Genomic DNA, 18287 nt, shown 5'->3' on the forward strand with positions numbered 1-18287 from the left:
AGAAGGCGTAATTTCTACAAATCGAATAATGTGCAGACAAAATTGCCGTATGCAGGCAATTGTTGATTTCGAAAAGCCACTGATGTGTAAGCTGAGCCTTGCAGGGGTCTTGGATGCATGGTGGGGGCGATGGTGCTCACCTATATATAACCGACGGTCGCCAGTTGATCGTATCGTATTCGAGAGTCTACCTACGAAGCAATGATAGCCCCATCCGCACGAGCACGACTCAAGCCCGATCGGTTCGAATTCAAGATCTTGGCTTGACTGTTGGGTTAGATCCAAGTTCCGAAGGACGACTGGAGCTGGCCCTTGGAGGATGCGGCTGCACCTATATTGTTAATCCTTAGTTGGCCTACTGTTGCGGGGTGGCTTTGTTCGCCGACTCTCGGATATTCTAGATGCCCGCAAGTGTGATTAGAGAGCTGCATCGCATTGGCTATCCAGGGTATGCGACGGAGCTCCTGCTTCGTAAGCAAATTGGACTGCGCCACCGACTGAATGAATGGACTGGAATGTAACAGAATTTTATTCCATAGGTATCTATTCCCAGTACTCCCGGGCGCCTTACCATTAACGCCAGACTAAGTCTACATCGAGAGTCGACGATGTAACGTTCATTTCGACTTGTCTTCCCTTAAGCTAACTATTTGGTTGAGAACAATGTTATCATCTTCCTTCTCGGGATCGATGCAGAAGTAGCCTGTCCGAAGGGCCTGGAACCGGACGAGATCGTCAGAAGCACGGCTCGGATTGACAGAATGCAGCTTGACGAGGTCATTCAACCCTTTCTCGATCACTGCATTCTTAAAAATAATCTCGCTGTTCGGGTTGAGATCGTCTGCCCAACCGCCTTCCTTCCAGTCGAGGGTGTTAGGCGAGTCAGTCTTGAACAATGAGTGGTACTGGCGCGCAATAACCTTGACAGCGGATGAGACGTCGACCCAATGGATATAAGTCTTCGGTTTATCCTCCGATTTGACCGCGCGGATCTCGGAAACATGACCGCTGGAATCCTTGGAGAACGAGACCGCACGGACTGCGAAAGGAACATTGAGCAAGCCAACCGTCTTGTTCGGAGCTAGTCGGAAGTACTCTGGGCTATCTTCTTCTCTGAAGTCGCTGCTGTCGATATAAACTTCGCGGGTAAATTTGACCTGGCGTTCGCCGGGGATGATACGTTTCGGGTCGTAGGGGACTGTCAACTCCTGTTCATCAGCCTCGGTGGCGTCTTCGATGATTACCTTGATTGGATCGAGTATGAGAGCTAGCCGTGGCACGCTGCGCTCAAGGTATGATCGGATGGAAGATTCCAGCCTGGTAGTCTGGATTTCCGTGAGGGCGTCTGTCACGCCGAGCCCCTCGACGAAATTGAGTAGGGCCTGGGCAGGAATACCGCGGCGGCGTAAAGCAACGAGTGTGTACAAACGGGGATCATCCCAACCTCGAACACTTGGTGGGATGACCTTCTTCTCCACTGTGCCATCGCTGTTCTTCTTCTCGACCGTAACTCCTTCGACGAGCATCTGGATTCGGCGTTTGGAGAGAATGGTGCCAGTGACATTCAGACGACCGTATCTGAGGCTTGTTAGCTGTGATCAATTCGTGAGCATATAGATGCACATACTCGCGCTGCATTGGTCCTTTCTCCTCCGATTTTGGCACCTTGAAATCAAGAGCCTCCAGAAGCCAGTCATATGAAACTCTGGACTGCTGGAATTCTGTAGTGCACATTGAGTGCGATATTTCCTCGAAGGAATCGCACAGGCAATGTGTGAAGTCATAAGTAGGGTAGATCTTCCACTTCAAACCGGTGCGATGGTGGTGGTTCTTTTCCACGACGCGGTATGCTGGCAGGTCCCACATCTGAGGGTTTCCTTCATTGGGATCCGTCAAGCTTTGCTTCATGCGGAGGTATGCCTCGCCAGGCGCGTAGTTGCCATCTTTCATGGCCCGGAACTCGGTCAAGGACTCTTCGATCGGTCGTTCGCGGTGTTTACAGGCATAACGAGGACCGCGGTTGTCGGGACCGCCGCGCTGGAGGTTCACTTCTTCTCCTGTAGTTCGGTTAGCCACTCATATGTTCCACGATGGTGCTTTTTTCTACTCACTTGAACAATGGCAGACGTAGGCCTTATCCCGGCGAATCAGCTCTTCAGCGAGTTCGTAGAGGCGGTCGAAGTGGTCGCTGCTGTATGTGATCTTGTACGGCTTAAAGCCCAGCCATTGAATAATCTCTCGGATGGATGTGAAGAATATCTCGTCCTCCTTGGCCGGGTTCGTATCGTCGTAGCGGAGGAAGCATACACCATTGTGGGCCTTTGCAAAGCCGAAATTGACAGCAATGGCTTTGGCGTGGCCGATGTGAAGGAAGCCATTGGGCTCAGGAGGGAATCGGGTCCGCACGGGGGTATCGGAAGGCTTCTCTTTGTAGACGCGGGCGAGCCATCCTTCCTCGAAGACGTTGGCGGGGGCTTTGGAGCTCGAGGTCGAGGTGGAAGTTGTCGCAGCGGAGGGTTCCTTGGGTCGGAGAGCGAATTCGGCCTTCTTCACAGCCTTTTCGGCCTTCTTCCTAGCCTTCTCCAGAGCCCGCTTCGACTCTTTCGGCGGATCCATACTGTTGTGTTGTCTGCGCGTTGTGGGAATAAAACTTGTTGGAGGGGCAATGTGATCTTATTCTATGTCTGACTCAAACTGACTCGGGTTGTGGCGCTCAGCCACGGCTTTGCCTTCTCCAACCACAGTACGATTCACATGCTTCAACGAGAACCACGAGATAACACACCGGTCTGTGGTGTCTACGTACACCTAGGCAGTATTTAGATGGCAGTAATTATTTGAAGGATTTCAGCCAAAGGAACCGAGTCAGAAGTCCTCTTTCACACACATTTACAGTATTGCCATACCCCTGAAACGGCTTCATGTATGCTTTTATTGAATTCATAACGCAAGCACTCTCTACTTTCTACTATCTGATTTCTAAGGTATTTAGGATGGAGCCTTGTATCCATCCACATCTGTGCTGTTGGTCTGCTTCTCAAACCTCTTCAGGCTCTCCCCATACTCTTTCAACTTGTTCGTTATGGCCGCATAGGCATCAGTGCCAACCGCACACCTCATTGGTGGGTCCTTCATGACTGCCAGCTCGTAAAAGACCTTAGCCGCTTTCACTGGGTCTCCTGCCTGGGTACCGTTGCGCTTCTTTGCATTGGCTTTTGCGTCAATGTGGTCGTACGCGGGGTGCTTGTTTTCACCAAATTGCATGCTTCGGCCAGCCCAGTCAGTGCGGAACCCTCCGGGCTCGATGCAGGTGAGTTGGATATTCCATTCTGGCTTCTGTTCCTTCTGAACCGCTTCGCTAAAGCCCTCTACGGCCCATTTGGAGGCACAATAGATGCTGTATGTTGGAAAACCTGGGCAGTTGTCAGAGGACTTCCTAGTAAGAAAGGCCGTCGGACTAACCAATTTGACCACCAACGGAAGTAACTTGCTGGATGCGGCCTCCAGTCTTTTGTTCGCGCATAACCTCCAATGCTCTCCGTGTCACGTTGATCAAGCCAAAGAAGTTAACCTCCATCTGGGTCCGGATTTGCTTCTCTGACAAGGACTCGAACTCGCCACTCAGACCGTAGCCGGCATTGTTCACAACGACGTCGACTTTCTTGAACTTCTTTAGCGCAGCCTCGAACGCTTTGTTGATGGAGGAGGTGTCTGTCACGTCGAGGTCCACAAGCAAGCTGTTGGTATCGTTTGTGCCGGGGAAAGACAGCGAGGAGGACTTTCGGGCGGTTGCAACGACGTAGTCGCCATTATCAACAACAACTTGTTAAACCAGATGAGCGAATGAAGACTTAATTTACTGGATGATCTATCTACGAACCTTTAACGAGTTCGGCGCCGAAACCCGTGGATGTACCCGTGATTAGGAAGACTCGTGGTGCCATTTTATTAAGCAGATTGAGCATGTATTAGGTGAAAGAGAATCGAAAGGATTGAGTGTTTAGAGGCGAAGGTAGATATATGCTCTCTTCTCCACCCAAAGTCCGCTATTTCCGACCTTTTCTGAAATCTATCGATGACGCTTTTTGACGTCGTGACGTCAAATGTGGAAGCAAATTTTTGGACTAAATTCCAAATCCATAGCGGATCATAAAGGTAGACTGTGTAGACATTCCAGACTAACAGGTCTCAGGCAAAAGTATATTTGCACGTTGCGTTCCCGAGTTGCGGATGGAGTTTATTGCGCCGGAGTTAACCAACCTACTCCCTTTCAAATACCTGTGGTGATTGTAAAGCTTTACAGCCAGTACAAGCACTATCTAAAATCCCCGCAATGTCTACTCTAAATCCAAAAAGCACCTGTGCACACCAGATTGCTGGTGAATGCGTTCACCTGCCAAGCGACAGGGAAGCGGGCAGGCACTCACCAGTGTAACCATGCCCCGCGGTGAGTGTGTACAACTGTATGCCGCTGCTTAGGTTGCTTCAGCGCATTCGTAGAAACTTGAGCGTGATGGAAGCTCTTCACCTTGGGCGATTTTTGAAAGTCGTTGAAGCACTCCAAGCACTGGCAGGCAGATGTAGTTCTACACACAAGAGGACTTTTTGGCGAGACCCCTGCGCCGATCAAGAAACTACTATCGCAGCCGCATCACCTCCCGGCCTGCGACGATATGACCCCTCGGACTCCACGCTGATATGGATGAAGATATATCTGTCGAGCTTAGTTATTTGACTGAATTGCCTCCTATTGCCTTCTTAACTTGCAGAGACCTAAGAAAAAGTTCCGTCTACTCTATCACCGTGCATTCTCTTGCACAGAATAGCGGCCATAGGCTTATCCTTTCATAGGAACGTTAGCGCATGCAGGAGATGAATCCTAGCGACTCCATGGAATCTCCCTAGCGCAGTGCTACGTTCAACATCTATACCCTTTCGTAGTCCGTACATCCGCCTGACCTTGCAAGACGCCACCGAGTGTCTGCAAAAACGAGTCTGGATCCAAGTTTGCCATGCTCCCTTTCCATGTCCAATTGTAGACTGAGTCTTTATTGGAGCCCGCGAGAGCATCCCCGCCAGCAACTAGTACTAGAGCATGCGGGACGGGCTAGACTGTATTAAAGTCTGCGCCGCTGAAGAGGTCAGTCCATACGCTGCGATACTCGTATTCTCGACCGAGTTACATGAAGGTGCGCGCCTGCAGGATCAATCCGTAGGACTCAGCCGTGCTTACATAGACCCGCATGACGAAGGAACCCGTCACTCTGCCGGTTCTCAGGAGTATTAGTGGATGATGAATCCCTTCGATCGTGGATCAGTGTAACAGCGACCATCTCGCAGCCGCGGTAGTCCAATCCGGTCCGTTATTCACATGAACATGTATGCACAAAGCTGCACCGCGTGGTCTAATCTGCAAGGATGAAGTATAGAATCATCAAACGGCCTCCCTACACCATCTCATCATCACTTCAGAGCCCTGCTGTCGGGGTTTGTATCAAGTCTGCAGTATGTGATCTCCCCCACTCAGCGATCCAACATTGGCCTTCACAAAGAAGTGCTCGCATGAATCTGAGCTATGGAACCTGCGAAGGGCGGTTTTAGCACTACCTCGACAGCTCAGCCCTAAGCTTTGCAGGAAGCTAGATCAGAAGGCTGCGGTATTGCCTTGGTAACTATAGCCCTGACAGGGTCTGCAGAACTAGGCCAATGCTTCGAATGACTCTTCTCTTATTCTGCGGCTCATTGTAGATCTGGTCTCCTCTAGAGTCCCGCGGGCCATTCAAAGCATTCATTACCCTTCCATTAGGCATCCATTGAGCCAGCGCTTTCCTTCCTCTTTCATCAAGGGCTCCACCCGCGAAGCTAAGGGGCTGAGCTGTCAAAAGGTGTGTCAAAACCCCCGTTTCGTGGCTCAGATTCATGCGAACATGCCTTTGCGAAGGTCCATATTGGATCGCTTTTAGTGGGGTCACCAAAAAGGTGATTCCTACGCACAATGGCGTGTCGAAACAGTGAGGGTTGTGTAATACAATTCCACTCTTGGTGGTGAGGCTCACCGCCGTCACCGCGACAACAACCATCACGACGTCCTGTACAGATCGTCAGCCACCTAGTGATTTTGGGATGCTAGGGGTCTGAGGTGCGGCACGATCGGTGAGAAAAAGAGCTGGTTACGCCCGGTGAGCCCACATAGTCCAACATCATCTGTCTAGCCCGCTCTACAGTCGCTTGCAGAATCAGCTTCCTTTTTTTATGCACATCGTTTTCTGCGCACGGACTCCAAAGCAATTCTTGGTATGCATTTTATCTGGCCCCTTTTCACCTTTCGATGCTCGCTTTCACACAGAGTGGACAAATAAATTGTATTAATCAGAGACTTGGAGGTTCATGCTCCGCAGCACAAACTTATATAAATAAGATCGATGACTATAAGCTGTTACAAAGATATTCCATTTTTTAAGGTATCTTCTCTTTCTCCTCCTTTTCTTTCTCGATCATCTTCCGTTCTGCTCTAATAAAGGCAAAAGGATACACAACTTCCGGGATGATAGTTACAGTCACCAGAGCAATACTCGGCCAAGATCCAACATACGCCCAGTTCTGAGGCACGTTAAGATACCGCCAGATAAATACACTAATAGCAGTAAGGATGCCAGAGAATCTTGCGACCCTATAGAGAAGTTATTAGCATTATGTTCCTTATAGGCATATATAACTCACCAGATCTCCAGCGATTGCCCTTTAGTGTGCCCATGCTTCCATAGGTACAACACTGAGGTCCACCCGACTGGCAACTCTAGGAACCAACCCGTCCAATACGCGGTGACTTGTTCCCCATCATCTGGCAAATACTGGCCTAATGTACGGAGGAAAGCCACACCAGCGATTATGCCGAGAACAGAGCGAAGTGCTACTCTACGGCGCTTTTCCAGTGGACAAGCGTACTTAATGGCGATATACGTGAATCTCACGTCTAGGAGGAACCAAACAAGACATCCTGCAAGCTGAAATTTGCTGGATGCCACAATGAAAGGATAGTATATCTCATAGGCTAAATTGCCAAACCTGACACGCGTGTAAGTGAGTGATGCACTAAGGGTTATTATTCTCATACATTAAGTCGATGGGTCCAGCTAAGAACCTGTCACGTTTGGTGCGGATTGTATAAAAGATGTAGCAGAAGCAGTAAAGAATGGCGCATGATAATATCAGGAAGTCCTAGACGAACAGATAGCTCTGTGGCGGATCAAGGACTAGATCTGATGGTTGGACCAAAAGGTGGCGCTTTTCGAGCGATTTGGCTAGCGTGAATGGCATACTTAGGTAGTGTTAATAGTTCTCAGAACCGAAAATGAGGCGTTGTGTAAGTAGAGAGACAATCTGTCCTTAAAAGACATCGGGCCAGCGTGCTCTGGTTCCCGGAAGCTAATTCTGCAATTTCTGCAATTCACTGTATCTGCCCGCATCCGTGCATGGAGTTGCTTGCAACCCACCCACGTGCCACCGTATGCCCCCACCAGAGCGCCGATCACCCGCCTCTAGCCCCAAGCTCCAGACCTCAAATCCGTCACATCCTCACCAATCCCCCTTTCCCCAACAACACGCCACCATGCCCTCCTCCGACTACGCCGCCGCTACCTCCGGCGCACTCAAACTCAAAGGCGGCTCCGGCATTGACAAGAAGCGCAAGAAGAAGAAGAAGCCCAAGCCCGCCTCGCCGGCTCCCGTAAACCCAGCTACCGAGCACCAGGAGGACGACCCCGCAACCGACCCAGACAAGCTGCAGCAGAGGCAGGATCAAGGCAGTAACAGCGACCTGCAAGCCATCCTCGCGTCCGAAGACGCCTCGGACGCCACGGCGCTGGCGCAGGGCGTAGGCCGGCGCGAGAAAACCGAGGCGGAGCGCCGGCATGACGAGAGGCGGCGCCGGCGGCTGGACGAGCGCCTGAAGCGGGAGGGGGTCAAGACGCATAAGGAGCGGGTGGAGGAGCTGAACCGGTATCTGAGCGGGTTGAGCGAGCATCATGATATGTGAGTATATGTCTGGCAACCGTTTGAGTTTTTGGGATTGCAAGGATACTGACTTTTGTGGTAGGCCGAGGATCGGACCCGGGTAACAGAGGCTACTCTGTGAGGGGGATGGTTGGTTGTGGATGGCATACTGGTGGTTCTCTTGCGGCATGGGTAATGGCGTTTGGGCATTTGGGGGGGAATTGGGCCTCGAGCTGCAAGACTTGTGGATATCGGAACTGAGGCTTGGTTGCTTGCCAGCACAAAGCGCTGCTGTGACTGCTTCATCGTGTTTGTGGGTGCACTTTCCTGCAGTTGTCAGAAGCAATTCAATACACTCTCATGAATCCGAACTAGGTGCAAGTTCAATATTTTGAGCAAGCGGTAAAACTCAGGGTTACCATATCTATGTTCAACTCCAATATAAATTGTAAGAATGCTAATGCCATAAGTCTACTACCGAAAGATGCGATTACCCACTGTCGATATTAAGGTCCATCCAATTCCGAGGAACAAAACAGATCCATGACGTGCTTTGACCACCAGCCACATAACTGATGGAAGCAAATGTGGCAAAGGGCTTCCAGAAACAAACATAAAGTAACAATTCAAGATTTGAGGTCCCTCTTCTCACTTTCTACACAAAGTGGTCCGCTCGCTCAGGTCGGCTTTTCCCCTCAACCTCCACCATTATACGCTCACGAGCGTTCCAACCCCTCAACCTCATATTTGGACGTCACCATTGGTAGCCAAGCTAGTAATTGATAGCCACTCGACGATGAGGGGGTTGGTTCGACTCATCATAAGCGTCGGTGCTATAGAACCACGCAAGCTTCTCTTGGATGGCATCCTCAGAGTAGGCTGCCGGATCCTGAGGCTTGGGTCTGAATTCAGGCTCCATAGGGTCGATGAAATGAGTGGAGTTATCGTAGCCCCAATTGCCGAGTTGAGTGACGTTGAACCCAACTAGCATGCTAGACGTTGGTTAGAACGTTTCTTTGAACGCTGGCTTAGAGTGTAGTACTTACTCATGGTCCTCGTGAATGAGGTTGTGGCAATGGAACATGTACACGCCGTCCCATGGCGCGTACCAAGCGACGACCTGAGCGGTCCTAGTCTGGTCAGACGGGCGTACTCAGATGAAGTTTAGCGATCAGGGTTGACATACTCGCCAGCAGCCAGATACACCACGTCCTTCAACCCCGCTGCTTCATAAGGCAGAACCTTTCCACGGCCTTCGGTTCGTGACAGGATCTGGAAGTCGATGAGATGGATATGCACCGGATGGGTCCCCGCTCCTCCACTGTTATGCAGATTCCACACCTCCACAGACCCGCGTGCCGGTTTGGCAATGATGCGGTGTTCGATGTCGGCAAATCCGACGCCATTGATCTTCCAGGCGTCGCCGTCCCGCTCGAATTTGAAATCCTTGTCCGCTTTGCTCAAGTCTTTTGGAGGAAATGGCACCCGCCGGAGAGTCGATGGAACATCGCCATTGTTCGCTTGGCTGGAGACTTCGTTGCCAACTACAAATCGCATAACCTTGTCAGTGGCTGGGTAGTCTACAATCTCCGAAATGCCGACGCCGTTGTTGAGAGTGATGTTCTTGCCAGCGTAAGGGCTGAAGTCTACGACGAGGTCGTACCGCTCTCCTGGGGATATCTCTAGATCATCTGTGCTGACAGGGTACCCGAGGAGACCTTCCTAGCATTAGCTCACACATGTGCTCGGTAAGAGAGGGGCCTCCTCACCGGAGTCAGAAGATATGACTTGGAAGGTAACGTTTTTGTTGTCTCCATCGACGCCGAGGGAGAGTATATATGCTATGAGAGATATTCATCGTCAGTTACAGAATTTTGCGAACATTAGAGTTAGGTTATATTACTTCGACTGAGTGAAGCGTCTAGAAGTCGGAGCCGGTATTTTCGAGGTTCAACGTTAAGATACGGCCACGGCTGACCATTACTGTGGGATTATTAGCAAGTCCGAAGTCCTATAACTGTTTCTTGGTCGAGGGATTGGTACACGTGAATGATATCGCCCCAGAGGCCGGCTTGGTCAAACGACTCGAAATTCAATGTGCCATCGTAGTTGTAGTACTTGGCCGTTATTGCCAAAGGAACGTCGTAGTTTCCACTGGGGAGTCCAAGAGAGTCTTCCTCATCATCACTAATGATGTAGACGCCTTCTTGCCCCTTATAGGCATTGTCTGCAGTGATATACTCCGCATGGTCCTATATCAAGGTCAGCAAGCTCATTGCGCTAGAAATTACCCTGCCACTGGAGTTTTGATAAGATTTAAGACAGTCAAGAGCGACTTACATGGTACCACAGGGTCCTCGCGTTCTGTCCGTTAGGATAATAGTAGTCCTGGCTCAAATTAGACATGCTAATGAGGATGTGTTGCGTAATTACCTTGTACTCGCCTGGCTTCGTTGTGTCCGCTGCCCATCCATCAAAAGGCGAGCGGTCTTCAAGTCTCTAGTCAGCGCGAAGTTTAGTAAGTCACAAGGACTTCAAGACTTACCGTACTGGCCGTGGACATGAACCGAATTTTCAACATCCGCATTGTTGCTGAATCTGACGACAGCCTCTGTGAACGTGTCGGTAAGTTACAAGATCATTTGAGGCTGTTTCACAGCCCGTGGTATCAAGGATAAATAATCATTCACATACCTCTGCCTTTCCGCATTTGGAATGTTGGACCTGGAGACGTCCCATCGTATCCAACAAGTGGGGTCGCTTTGAGATTTGGGTATATTTGTTGCTCAAAAGGCTTGATTGTGACTTCGTAGTAATCGATGGTGGCTCCAGCAGTGGCGTTGGTCCACGTTCTGAAAGGCTTCATTAATGGTTCTTCTAGCAACGAGGGCCTTTATCACCTACGTCTTGACGTTTGCTGTAGGAGGGATGGGCAGAGGATATTCAAAGATCCATGTGTATTCTGGACTATACCAATCCCTTTTCGTGAGTGCACGGCGTGAGTCAGTTGGCAGTGCAGCGGCCAGCGTCTCTAATGTGAGGATGCCAAGTAGGAGAATAAACGATGGGAGGGCTGTGTTGAACATGGTGGGCAAAAATGAGATACGAGACCGGAAAATTGGGAGGCTCTTGCAGGCCCAAAACTCAAAGAAGGGTGTTGCTGGTAATGGGCACAGTTTGTCTAACTCCCCGTACGTAGAGCACACTTATACCTATCCCGCGGGCCCAATGGCACCGCCACTTTCTCCTCGGTGGACGTCATTTAAAATATGCCGACCGGCGGCTGCTTGCTTTTGCGGAAATCAGATGGTATACCAGGAAGAGGGATGTTGGGTACAGATCTCTGCCATTGCTGGGTCATTTGAGCGCCGCCACATTGGGAGATTAGATCACTGCAGGCACGGAAAGACGGCGAGACGGCTTTGAAGTACCGAAGGATCGATTTCTCGTCGGAACCCCACATCCCAGGGATGGAGGAGGGATGTGACCAAGAGGGTCTGTGGTCGTGAACAGCGAAAGCGCACTAGTGTTGATTTTCTTGTACTCCCTGATCAGCCACGCGCAGTCTGTGAGTGAGACCCGCATATGGGAAAAGCGATGACGGGAAGAGAACGATCGCTTTTAGCTTGAAAAACATGATGTAAGATACATAGGAATGTGCGCCTCGCAGTTGACGTTGAAAGATGAAAAATATTCTCACAATAGTCCTGCAAGCGGAAAACGCGGTGACAGCCAAAGATGAAGTCTCCGTTCGGGACCGAATGGACTAAGCCAGTCCGCCATGCAGTAACAAAGTTACACAAGAAGCTAGGGAGACCCATGGGATACAGCATGAGCCCGCTCGGGTATCTTATCGAAGAACGGACGCCGAGAATATCTGCAGGATCGGAATATTCCTTGTGGAAATTTGGCTTGCCTCCACCCAGGACTGTGGTGAGAATGGCGTTCCTTTGCAGTCCGTGAAAGCAGAGACACATGGCAGCAGTCACAAAAAGCTTGACACAATGTATAGTGCTGCGATGGCCAGAGCATGTCCTCCTGCAGGTGTAGTGTGCGCATCACCATGCGTGGTTGACGTTGACGAGCGGAGGCTCTCCACCCTTCCTCCGACTACCAATCGTTCTCCTCCACACGACAAAATTGTGGACGCACCTCATCGCACGACGCTCAGTTCGAGACAAAATGACCCTCGAGACAGTGAAGTTTGGCCGCAGTTCCGTCACCGAGTTTCGACGGGCGTAACACAAGCCATGTCAGGGAAGCCTCGAGCATCCTCATCCAGAGCTCTATTCAAGTATCTTCCAAGGCGGAATGGCTGTCCAATCTTACCCTTTCGCCTATCTGACTATCATTCGTCCCTGCATTAGGTGGGTAGTGCCGTGGATGGCAGCGAATCTGATGGATTTGCGTTCTTGCCAGTCACCTCTCAAACCTCACGGAACATGCGGGTGGCGGCGTGTCTCAGCTAGCGCCCTTCGGCCTGCAACTCCGTGATTAGAGCATGGCTGTTGCATCCGGACTGCAAAGAGTGTGCGCCACCATGAAGACATTTTTCTCCTTACTGAGTACCTAGTGTATTGACGCCCCTACTCTCAGCTATTTCGTGGAGTACCACTCGCGGCATTTTCTGTCGAACGTGGCGACGCGTATGTCACCCCGAGAAGGATGCAATGGCGCTGTGCCATTGGAAAGCCTGGCGTGCCCGTTCTCCATTCTCGTCCGAAGTCGCATCGGTGCCGTGTTTTCAGAAGGCCGATAGCAGTACGCTTCGGTGCTGAACTGCAGCAGAGACTGAAACATACAGCTCGACCGCGCTCAGAGCGATATCCTCGAGAAACGCCTCCAATGGGGTTCCTCATAGCGCAAGGCAGTACCTCGATAGTCTGTGACATCGCTGTCGTCATTACGACGACAACACCAGGATTTCCAGGTACTCCTGAATCTAAATGTCTCTGAGATGAAGCCAGAGAAGCCTCTGCTGTTACTGCCGGAAAGCTTGTCAGGAGACTGGAAAGCTTGTTATAAGAGAAAGACATACGACATAGCCCGGGATTTTGCCGATTCGACATAGAAAGTGCTGTGTTGATCCTCAAAAGACTGCCAGCTATCTCCCTCCTGATGCAAGCCTCCTATTTCTATAAATTTGCCTCATACGAGGGACTTAATATTAAGGTGGCCAGGCATAGTGACTTTACTCATGACGGAATGAACAACTTCTCCTATACATACCAGCACGCAATTCAAGAGCTATTTCAACTACATTCCTTACACACGTATTCATTGCTCATGCTGTATGGGGGTATCTATAATTAAGAGAATTTCAAGGCACACCAATGCCCATTGAAAAATCGCCACATGCCTCCGCCTATTGAGGTCAATCAGCAGTCGAAGAACCGATATGCTTTGTGAAAACATTGGCATTCCACCAGTGTTGTTGCTCGATTATGTTATCAAGCCGCTTTTGGGGTCGCCGATTTCCTAGGTTGAGTAGCTAGACCCCTCATCATGAGAAGTGGAATAATGTCAGCGGTCTTGGTCCGATTGATGAGCTTTCGGCACACAGGACACTGCGATCGTCTAGGTTCTGGGACGCCACTTCGGTTCTCTCCCGCTATCAACGCTTCCATGAGGCATGCGTGGCAGAACAAATGACCTGGGTTTGTTAGCACAGGAGGACTTTGCATAGGGTAAGCAGAACGTACCACACGAGGTAGCGGTGATATCCGTCGGTGTGTCCATGCAAATTACACATGTAAGCGTCGACATCTTCAGCGGTTTCTCGGCGGGGCGTTCCTGCGCCTTCACCTGCTCCAGCCGCTGCTTCTGGAGGGCATTCTGTAGAACGGTTTTGTCGTTGTCGTCGTCTATGAGGTCAACCTCTTCGATGGGACTGTCTCTTGTTCCTGAGACACGCGAGCTTGTTCCGTCATTCCGCCGGTGCCGCTTCGTGGAGGGTCCCTCGACCGATTCAGGACTGGAATGAAGGGCTGTATTGCGCTTGGGTGCACGTCGAGGATTCGGGGGTGGCGAAGACGGAGAAGACGGGTCGTGGGTGAGGTCTACATAGCCGTTTGGCAACCGGGCGCCCGACATGCTGAAGGCAGAGCCCGACGGTAATGCGGGCGAATGGGCTCTTGGCGAGGGAAGTCTGCGCGGAGAGGGCCAGGCCGGAGGCGAGAAGAACCTGTCTGTGCCGCTGCTGTTCGTGGGGTTCAGGATCGTGTCGAAGTGACGGAGACGTGAGGCGGTCGGGGCGGAGGCGAGGTCGGAGAAGGCGTCTTGGAAGTAGTCGTCGGTGAAGGGCGGCGTCTCAGGCTGAGAGCTGGACTGCGAGGCGGAGTGGTAGCTCGAAGAGTGGTGAAGGAGGGGGCGAACAGTGGAGGAGTTGGAATTGGGGTTGGGGAGACGGCGGCGAGGGTGGACAGAGGGCTGTGGCGGATCAGAGTCAGACATCGCTGGGTGTAGACTTCATGGAGCACAATGGACAGGAGGACGCTGGAGGAGCACCGGCAGACATTCGGCCTCTTCTGGCTTTAGAAGCATGGCATGGCACCCTACGTCTCGGCCAGCGGCGTGGACGTGCCCAGTGCAGAGTCCGGCTGAAACGCGCGCCCTAGGAAAGCACTAGAGCTGTTTCGCGTCAAGCTGGAGGTCAGCCCTCCCGCCCGCAAAGGAGGCCTCGACTCATGACGAACTCGTCTCCATCCTCCTCATTCATTCACCCACGCCAACCACTATCGCCGCCTCCCCACCCCGGCTTCGCGCGCTCTGCTATGCAGTGACTGGTGTGTCGCGCAGGTCCACAATGCGCAGAAGTCGGCCAGGTGTCGCTGCCTTCAAGCTCGTCACCCGCCCGCGATGCGCCCACGCGCAGCCCTCCCCTCTCTGCCTCGCTCGAAGAGCATACGCAGTCGCCGATGCGTCGCGGACAGATAGTGAAGCCGACTCGAGACACGCAGGCCTCGCCGGTGCGACCTGCCCGGCCTCTCTGCCTCGTGCGCCTGCTGACTGTTTGCTAGTCCCCACCGAAGCACGCTTCAACGAGATAGGCGTCCAGCAACTGAGCAGCCATGTCCAGGCCCAGATATTCCCGGGCGCCTCGACCTCACCTCCCCCCGAGCTCGTTGCTCTATCAAAGGACCACCTGAGCCGCCATGACTTGCTTGGGAAGAACCAAGACTCGACGCCCCCCGTGGGCTTGGATCTTCCTGAACTGCAAGGCTCTTCCCTCGATGAACACTTCTACAAGCTTGGGATGGATGCTGCGGAGCCCTTCTTAGGCCTTGCAAAAAAGTATGCTTGGGCAAACTCGCCCCCCAAGCCGCGAAAATGGATCAAGAGAAGTGGATGGACAAAGTACTGCAGCGACGGCACCACAGAAGCAGTAGACACACCGAACGAGAGCATGCTCACTTTTGACACTGAAGTCATGTACAAGGAGACCTCATTTGCGTGTATGGCTTGCGCCGCAAGTCCCACCGCCTGGTATGCCTGGATATCGCCCTGGCTTCTTGGAGAGACGGAAGATGATCGCCATCTGATTCCTTTGGGTGACCCTACACAGCCACGGATCATTGTCGGACACAACATTGGATACGATAGGGCGAGGATAGCGGAGGAGTATGACATCAAGCAGTCAAAAAACTCGTTTGTGGATACGATGTCTCTACATGTAGCTTCCAACGGGATGTGTTCGAGGCAAAGACCTTCATGGATGAAGCACAGGAAGTCACGAGAGCTGAGAGACAAGCTCGCAACTTCAGACGAAAGTGCAGACTTATCTGCTCTACTGGAATCTGGCGCGCTTTCAGAAGAAGAGGAGGAGCTATGGATAGGCAGGAGCGCCATTAATTCACTTCGGGACGTAGCGAAATTTCATTGCAATATCACCATCGACAAGGCTCGAAGAGAGTACTTTGGAGAATTAGATCGATCTGGAATTAGGTCAAAACTCGACGAGCTGCTAGATTACTGCGCTGCGGATGTCGAGATAACACACCGGGTCTACCAAAAAGTATTCCCCCTCTTCTTAGAGACGTGCCCGCATCCAGTCAGCTTTGCGGCGCTACGATTCTTGTCTGCCGAAATTCTTCCTGTCAACGAGACTTGGGATGCGTATCTTGCAAACGCAGAAGCCACTTATCAAAAACTTTCAACCGCAGTTCTGGAGCGGCTGGTGAATCTTGCTGAAAAAGCATTGGAAGTTAAAGGTAATCCAGAAAGCTACGAAAACGACCCATGGCTGAGCCAGCTGGATTGGTCGGGCCAAGAAATCAAGATGGTGAAGGGAAAAAAGAAGAACGATCCACCAAGGCCGGCCGCTCGACAGAAGAAACCGGGAATGCCAAAATGGTACAAGGATCTCTTTGCGAAAAATGACGCCCCGATCAGTATCACCGTCCGAACACGTATAGCACCTGTGTTGTTACGTTTAGCATGGGACGGCCACCCATTAGTCTGGTCAGATAAGCACGCATGGACGTACCAGGTTCCAAAGGACGAAGTGTTCATGTACACCAGTGCAGGAATAAAAGAGCTGGATATGTCAGAAGAGGAAGACTTGAAGTTACGGGATGACCGGAAACACGCTTACTTTAAGATACCCCATAAAGACGGGCCTATTGCTAGATGTGGGAACCCACTGGCTAAAGGATACCTACAATACTTTGAGAAAGGCAAACTTACTTCCCAATACTCGCTAGCGAAAGAGGCTTTGGAGATGAACGCCTCATGCTCATATTGGATCAGTGCACGAGATCGAATCGTGTCGCAGATGGTCATCTATAAAGACGAACCTGTTGGCGTGGTCTCCGCTAGTGGAGAGCCGAGCAGCAGAAAAACAGGATTTATTCTTCCGCAAGTCATACCCATGGGAACTGTTACACGGCGAGCTGTAGAAAACACATGGCTTACAGCTAGTAACGCTAAGGGTAACCGCGTTGGGTCCGAACTCAAAGCCATGATTCAGGCTCCGGAAGGCTATTGTTTTGTTGGTGCAGACGTTGACTCCGAGGAGTTATGGATTGCTAGTCTCGTCGGCGATGCGCAATTCAAACTGCACGGCGGTAATGCCGTTGGATTCATGACTCTCGAAGGCACAAAAGCTGCAGGCACAGATCTTCATTCTCGGACTGCTGGAATCTTAGGAATATCCAGGAACGACGCGAAGGTATTCAATTACGGCCGGATCTACGGCGCAGGACTTAAGTTCGCCTCAACCCTTCTTCGGCAGTTCAATCCAAGTCTCAGTGAGAGCCAGACCTCTCAGACTGCACAGAACCTGTACACCGAAACGAAGGGCAAAAAGACGACCAGACGGACGCTGCATGAACGGCCGTTCTGGCGTGGAGGCACAGAGTCATTCGTGTTCAACAAGCTCGAAGACTTTGCAGAGCAGGAGCGGCCTCGGACACCAGTTCTAGGAGCTGGCATAACTGAAGCTCTCATGCGCCGGTATCTCACTAAGGGAGGTTTCATGACATCGAGGATCAATTGGGCTATTCAATCCTCCGGTGTTGACTACCTCCATCTCTTGGTCGTTGGCATGGACTATCTCACCAGAAGGTACAACCTGAACTGTCGTCTGGCCATCACAGTGCACGATGAAATACGATATCTCGTCAAAGAGGAGGATAAATATCGGGTGGCAATGGCATTGCAGGTTGCTAACGTGTGGACGCGAGCTATTTTCTCGCAACAAATGGGTATTAACGAGCTACCGCAATCGTGTGCCTTCTTTTCAGCTGTCGACATCGATCATGTATTGCGGAAAGAGGTGGATATGGATTGTGTCACGCCCAGTCATCCGGACAAGATTCCTCATGGAGAGAGTCTTGACATCGCGACGCTTCTGAATAAGGGCACTTTGGCCAGACTAGATCCAGCTATTGTACCGGAAGCACCACCGCAGCTGGAGAAATATGCGGAAATGTTTTCTCCAAGAGATCCTGTTATGGCGGCCGTCAACACTAGCGCTACTAGTCTAGCATACTTGAAAGCACAGATTACGGCCGACGACAAGGAGCTTCGAGATATCGTCAAGGAGACCCGTCCACCGCGGGAGTATACCCCTAGGAAAACTACTAGGAGGTCAGCCGAAGACAAAGAGATAGACCAAGGGATGTCTCGATCATTCCAGCAGCAATCGGCCCGCTTGATGCCTGTTGACGAGCCTTGGACAGCGCACAGGTTCAGCAAGAACTGGGAGGGGAAGCGGACGCCTGGCTGGCATCAATTGACCAACCAAAGCCACGCAGCGGGGTCGAGGTTTGTTGGCCGGCCCTAGAGTCAGAAAG

At 51.5% G+C, this 18287-nt stretch overlaps 7 protein-coding genes across 7 annotated transcripts; 2 read left to right on the forward strand and 5 right to left on the reverse strand.

The window, feature by feature from the left end:
* Positions 1-617: 617 nt before the first annotated feature.
* Positions 618-2644, reverse strand: BDZ99DRAFT_493439 (glutaminyl-tRNA synthetase; the record flags this gene model as incomplete). The annotated part of the gene is made up of 3 exons (XM_033723233.1): positions 2112-2644; positions 1628-2057; positions 618-1578 (listed from the first exon to the last, which is right to left on the reverse strand). Exons 1-3 carry the CDS (start codon positions 2614-2616, stop codon positions 618-620), a joined length of 1896 nt encoding a protein of 631 aa, XP_033584635.1. The 5' UTR covers positions 2617-2644.
* A 270-nt stretch (positions 2645-2914) lies between these two features.
* On the reverse strand, positions 2915-3961 carry BDZ99DRAFT_457397 (NAD(P)-binding protein). Its single transcript, XM_033718671.1, has 3 exons — positions 3881-3961; positions 3463-3822; positions 2915-3413 (listed from the first exon to the last, which is right to left on the reverse strand). The coding sequence occupies exons 1-3, from the start codon at positions 3942-3944 to the stop codon at positions 2989-2991; spliced, it is 849 nt and encodes a 282-aa protein (XP_033584636.1). The 5' UTR covers positions 3945-3961; the 3' UTR covers positions 2915-2988.
* A 2380-nt stretch (positions 3962-6341) lies between these two features.
* Positions 6342-7352, reverse strand: BDZ99DRAFT_505294 (uncharacterized protein). Its single transcript, XM_033724096.1, has 4 exons — positions 7255-7352; positions 7115-7218; positions 6721-7065; positions 6342-6670 (listed from the first exon to the last, which is right to left on the reverse strand). The coding sequence occupies exons 1-4, from the start codon at positions 7315-7317 to the stop codon at positions 6457-6459; spliced, it is 726 nt and encodes a 241-aa protein (XP_033584637.1). The 5' UTR covers positions 7318-7352; the 3' UTR covers positions 6342-6456.
* A 257-nt stretch (positions 7353-7609) lies between these two features.
* BDZ99DRAFT_513902 (DUF1754-domain-containing protein) lies at positions 7610-8117 on the forward strand (the record flags this gene model as incomplete). Its single annotated transcript, XM_033724759.1, has 2 exons — positions 7610-8031; positions 8096-8117. 2 exons carry the CDS (start codon positions 7610-7612, stop codon positions 8115-8117), a joined length of 444 nt encoding a protein of 147 aa, XP_033584638.1.
* Positions 8118-8379: 262 nt separating this feature from the next.
* BDZ99DRAFT_530720 (Cupredoxin) lies at positions 8380-11078 on the reverse strand (the record flags this gene model as incomplete). The annotated part of the gene is made up of 11 exons (XM_033726420.1): positions 8380-8984; positions 9039-9122; positions 9179-9710; positions 9762-9833; positions 9896-9975; positions 10036-10244; positions 10333-10380; positions 10426-10481; positions 10538-10603; positions 10687-10844; positions 10897-11078. The coding sequence occupies 11 exons, from the start codon at positions 11076-11078 to the stop codon at positions 8765-8767; spliced, it is 1707 nt and encodes a 568-aa protein (XP_033584639.1). The 3' UTR covers positions 8380-8764.
* A 2364-nt stretch (positions 11079-13442) lies between these two features.
* Positions 13443-14445, reverse strand: BDZ99DRAFT_513904 (uncharacterized protein; the record flags this gene model as incomplete). Its single annotated transcript, XM_033724760.1, has 2 exons — positions 13443-13645; positions 13695-14445. 2 exons carry the CDS (start codon positions 14443-14445, stop codon positions 13443-13445), a joined length of 954 nt encoding a protein of 317 aa, XP_033584640.1.
* Positions 14446-14533: 88 nt separating this feature from the next.
* Positions 14534-18104, forward strand: BDZ99DRAFT_484454 (uncharacterized protein; the record flags this gene model as incomplete). The annotated part of the gene is made up of 3 exons (XM_033722642.1): positions 14534-14585; positions 15012-18054; positions 18101-18104. The coding sequence occupies 3 exons, from the start codon at positions 14534-14536 to the stop codon at positions 18102-18104; spliced, it is 3099 nt and encodes a 1032-aa protein (XP_033584641.1).
* Positions 18105-18287: the final 183 nt, after the last annotated feature.

The sequence above is a fragment of the Mytilinidion resinicola genome (genome assembly GCF_010093595.1).
Source record: "Mytilinidion resinicola strain CBS 304.34 unplaced genomic scaffold BDZ99scaffold_1, whole genome shotgun sequence".
NCBI classification, from domain to species: Eukaryota; Fungi; Ascomycota; class Dothideomycetes; order Mytilinidiales; family Mytilinidiaceae; genus Mytilinidion; species Mytilinidion resinicola.

Coding starts and splice junctions, on each gene's coding strand:
- BDZ99DRAFT_457397 (XM_033718671.1), bottom strand. CDS start 3,944: ATGGCACCACGAGTCTTCCTAATCACGGGTACATCCACGGGTTTCGGC. Junction 3,823..3,880: donor CGGCGCCGAACTCGTTAAAG/GTTCGTAGATAG, acceptor TGGTTTAACAAG/TTGTTGTTGATAATGGCGAC. Junction 3,414..3,462: donor TTCCGTTGGTGGTCAAATTG/GTTAGTCCGACG, acceptor ACAACTGCCCAG/GTTTTCCAACATACAGCATC.
- BDZ99DRAFT_505294 (XM_033724096.1), bottom strand. CDS start 7,317: ATGCCATTCACGCTAGCCAAATCGCTCGAAAAGCGCCACCTTTTGGTC. Junction 7,219..7,254: donor TGGTCCAACCATCAGATCTA/GTCCTTGATCCG, acceptor CTGTTCGTCTAG/GACTTCCTGATATTATCATG. Junction 7,066..7,114: donor GCTGGACCCATCGACTTAAT/GTATGAGAATAA, acceptor CACGCGTGTCAG/GTTTGGCAATTTAGCCTATG.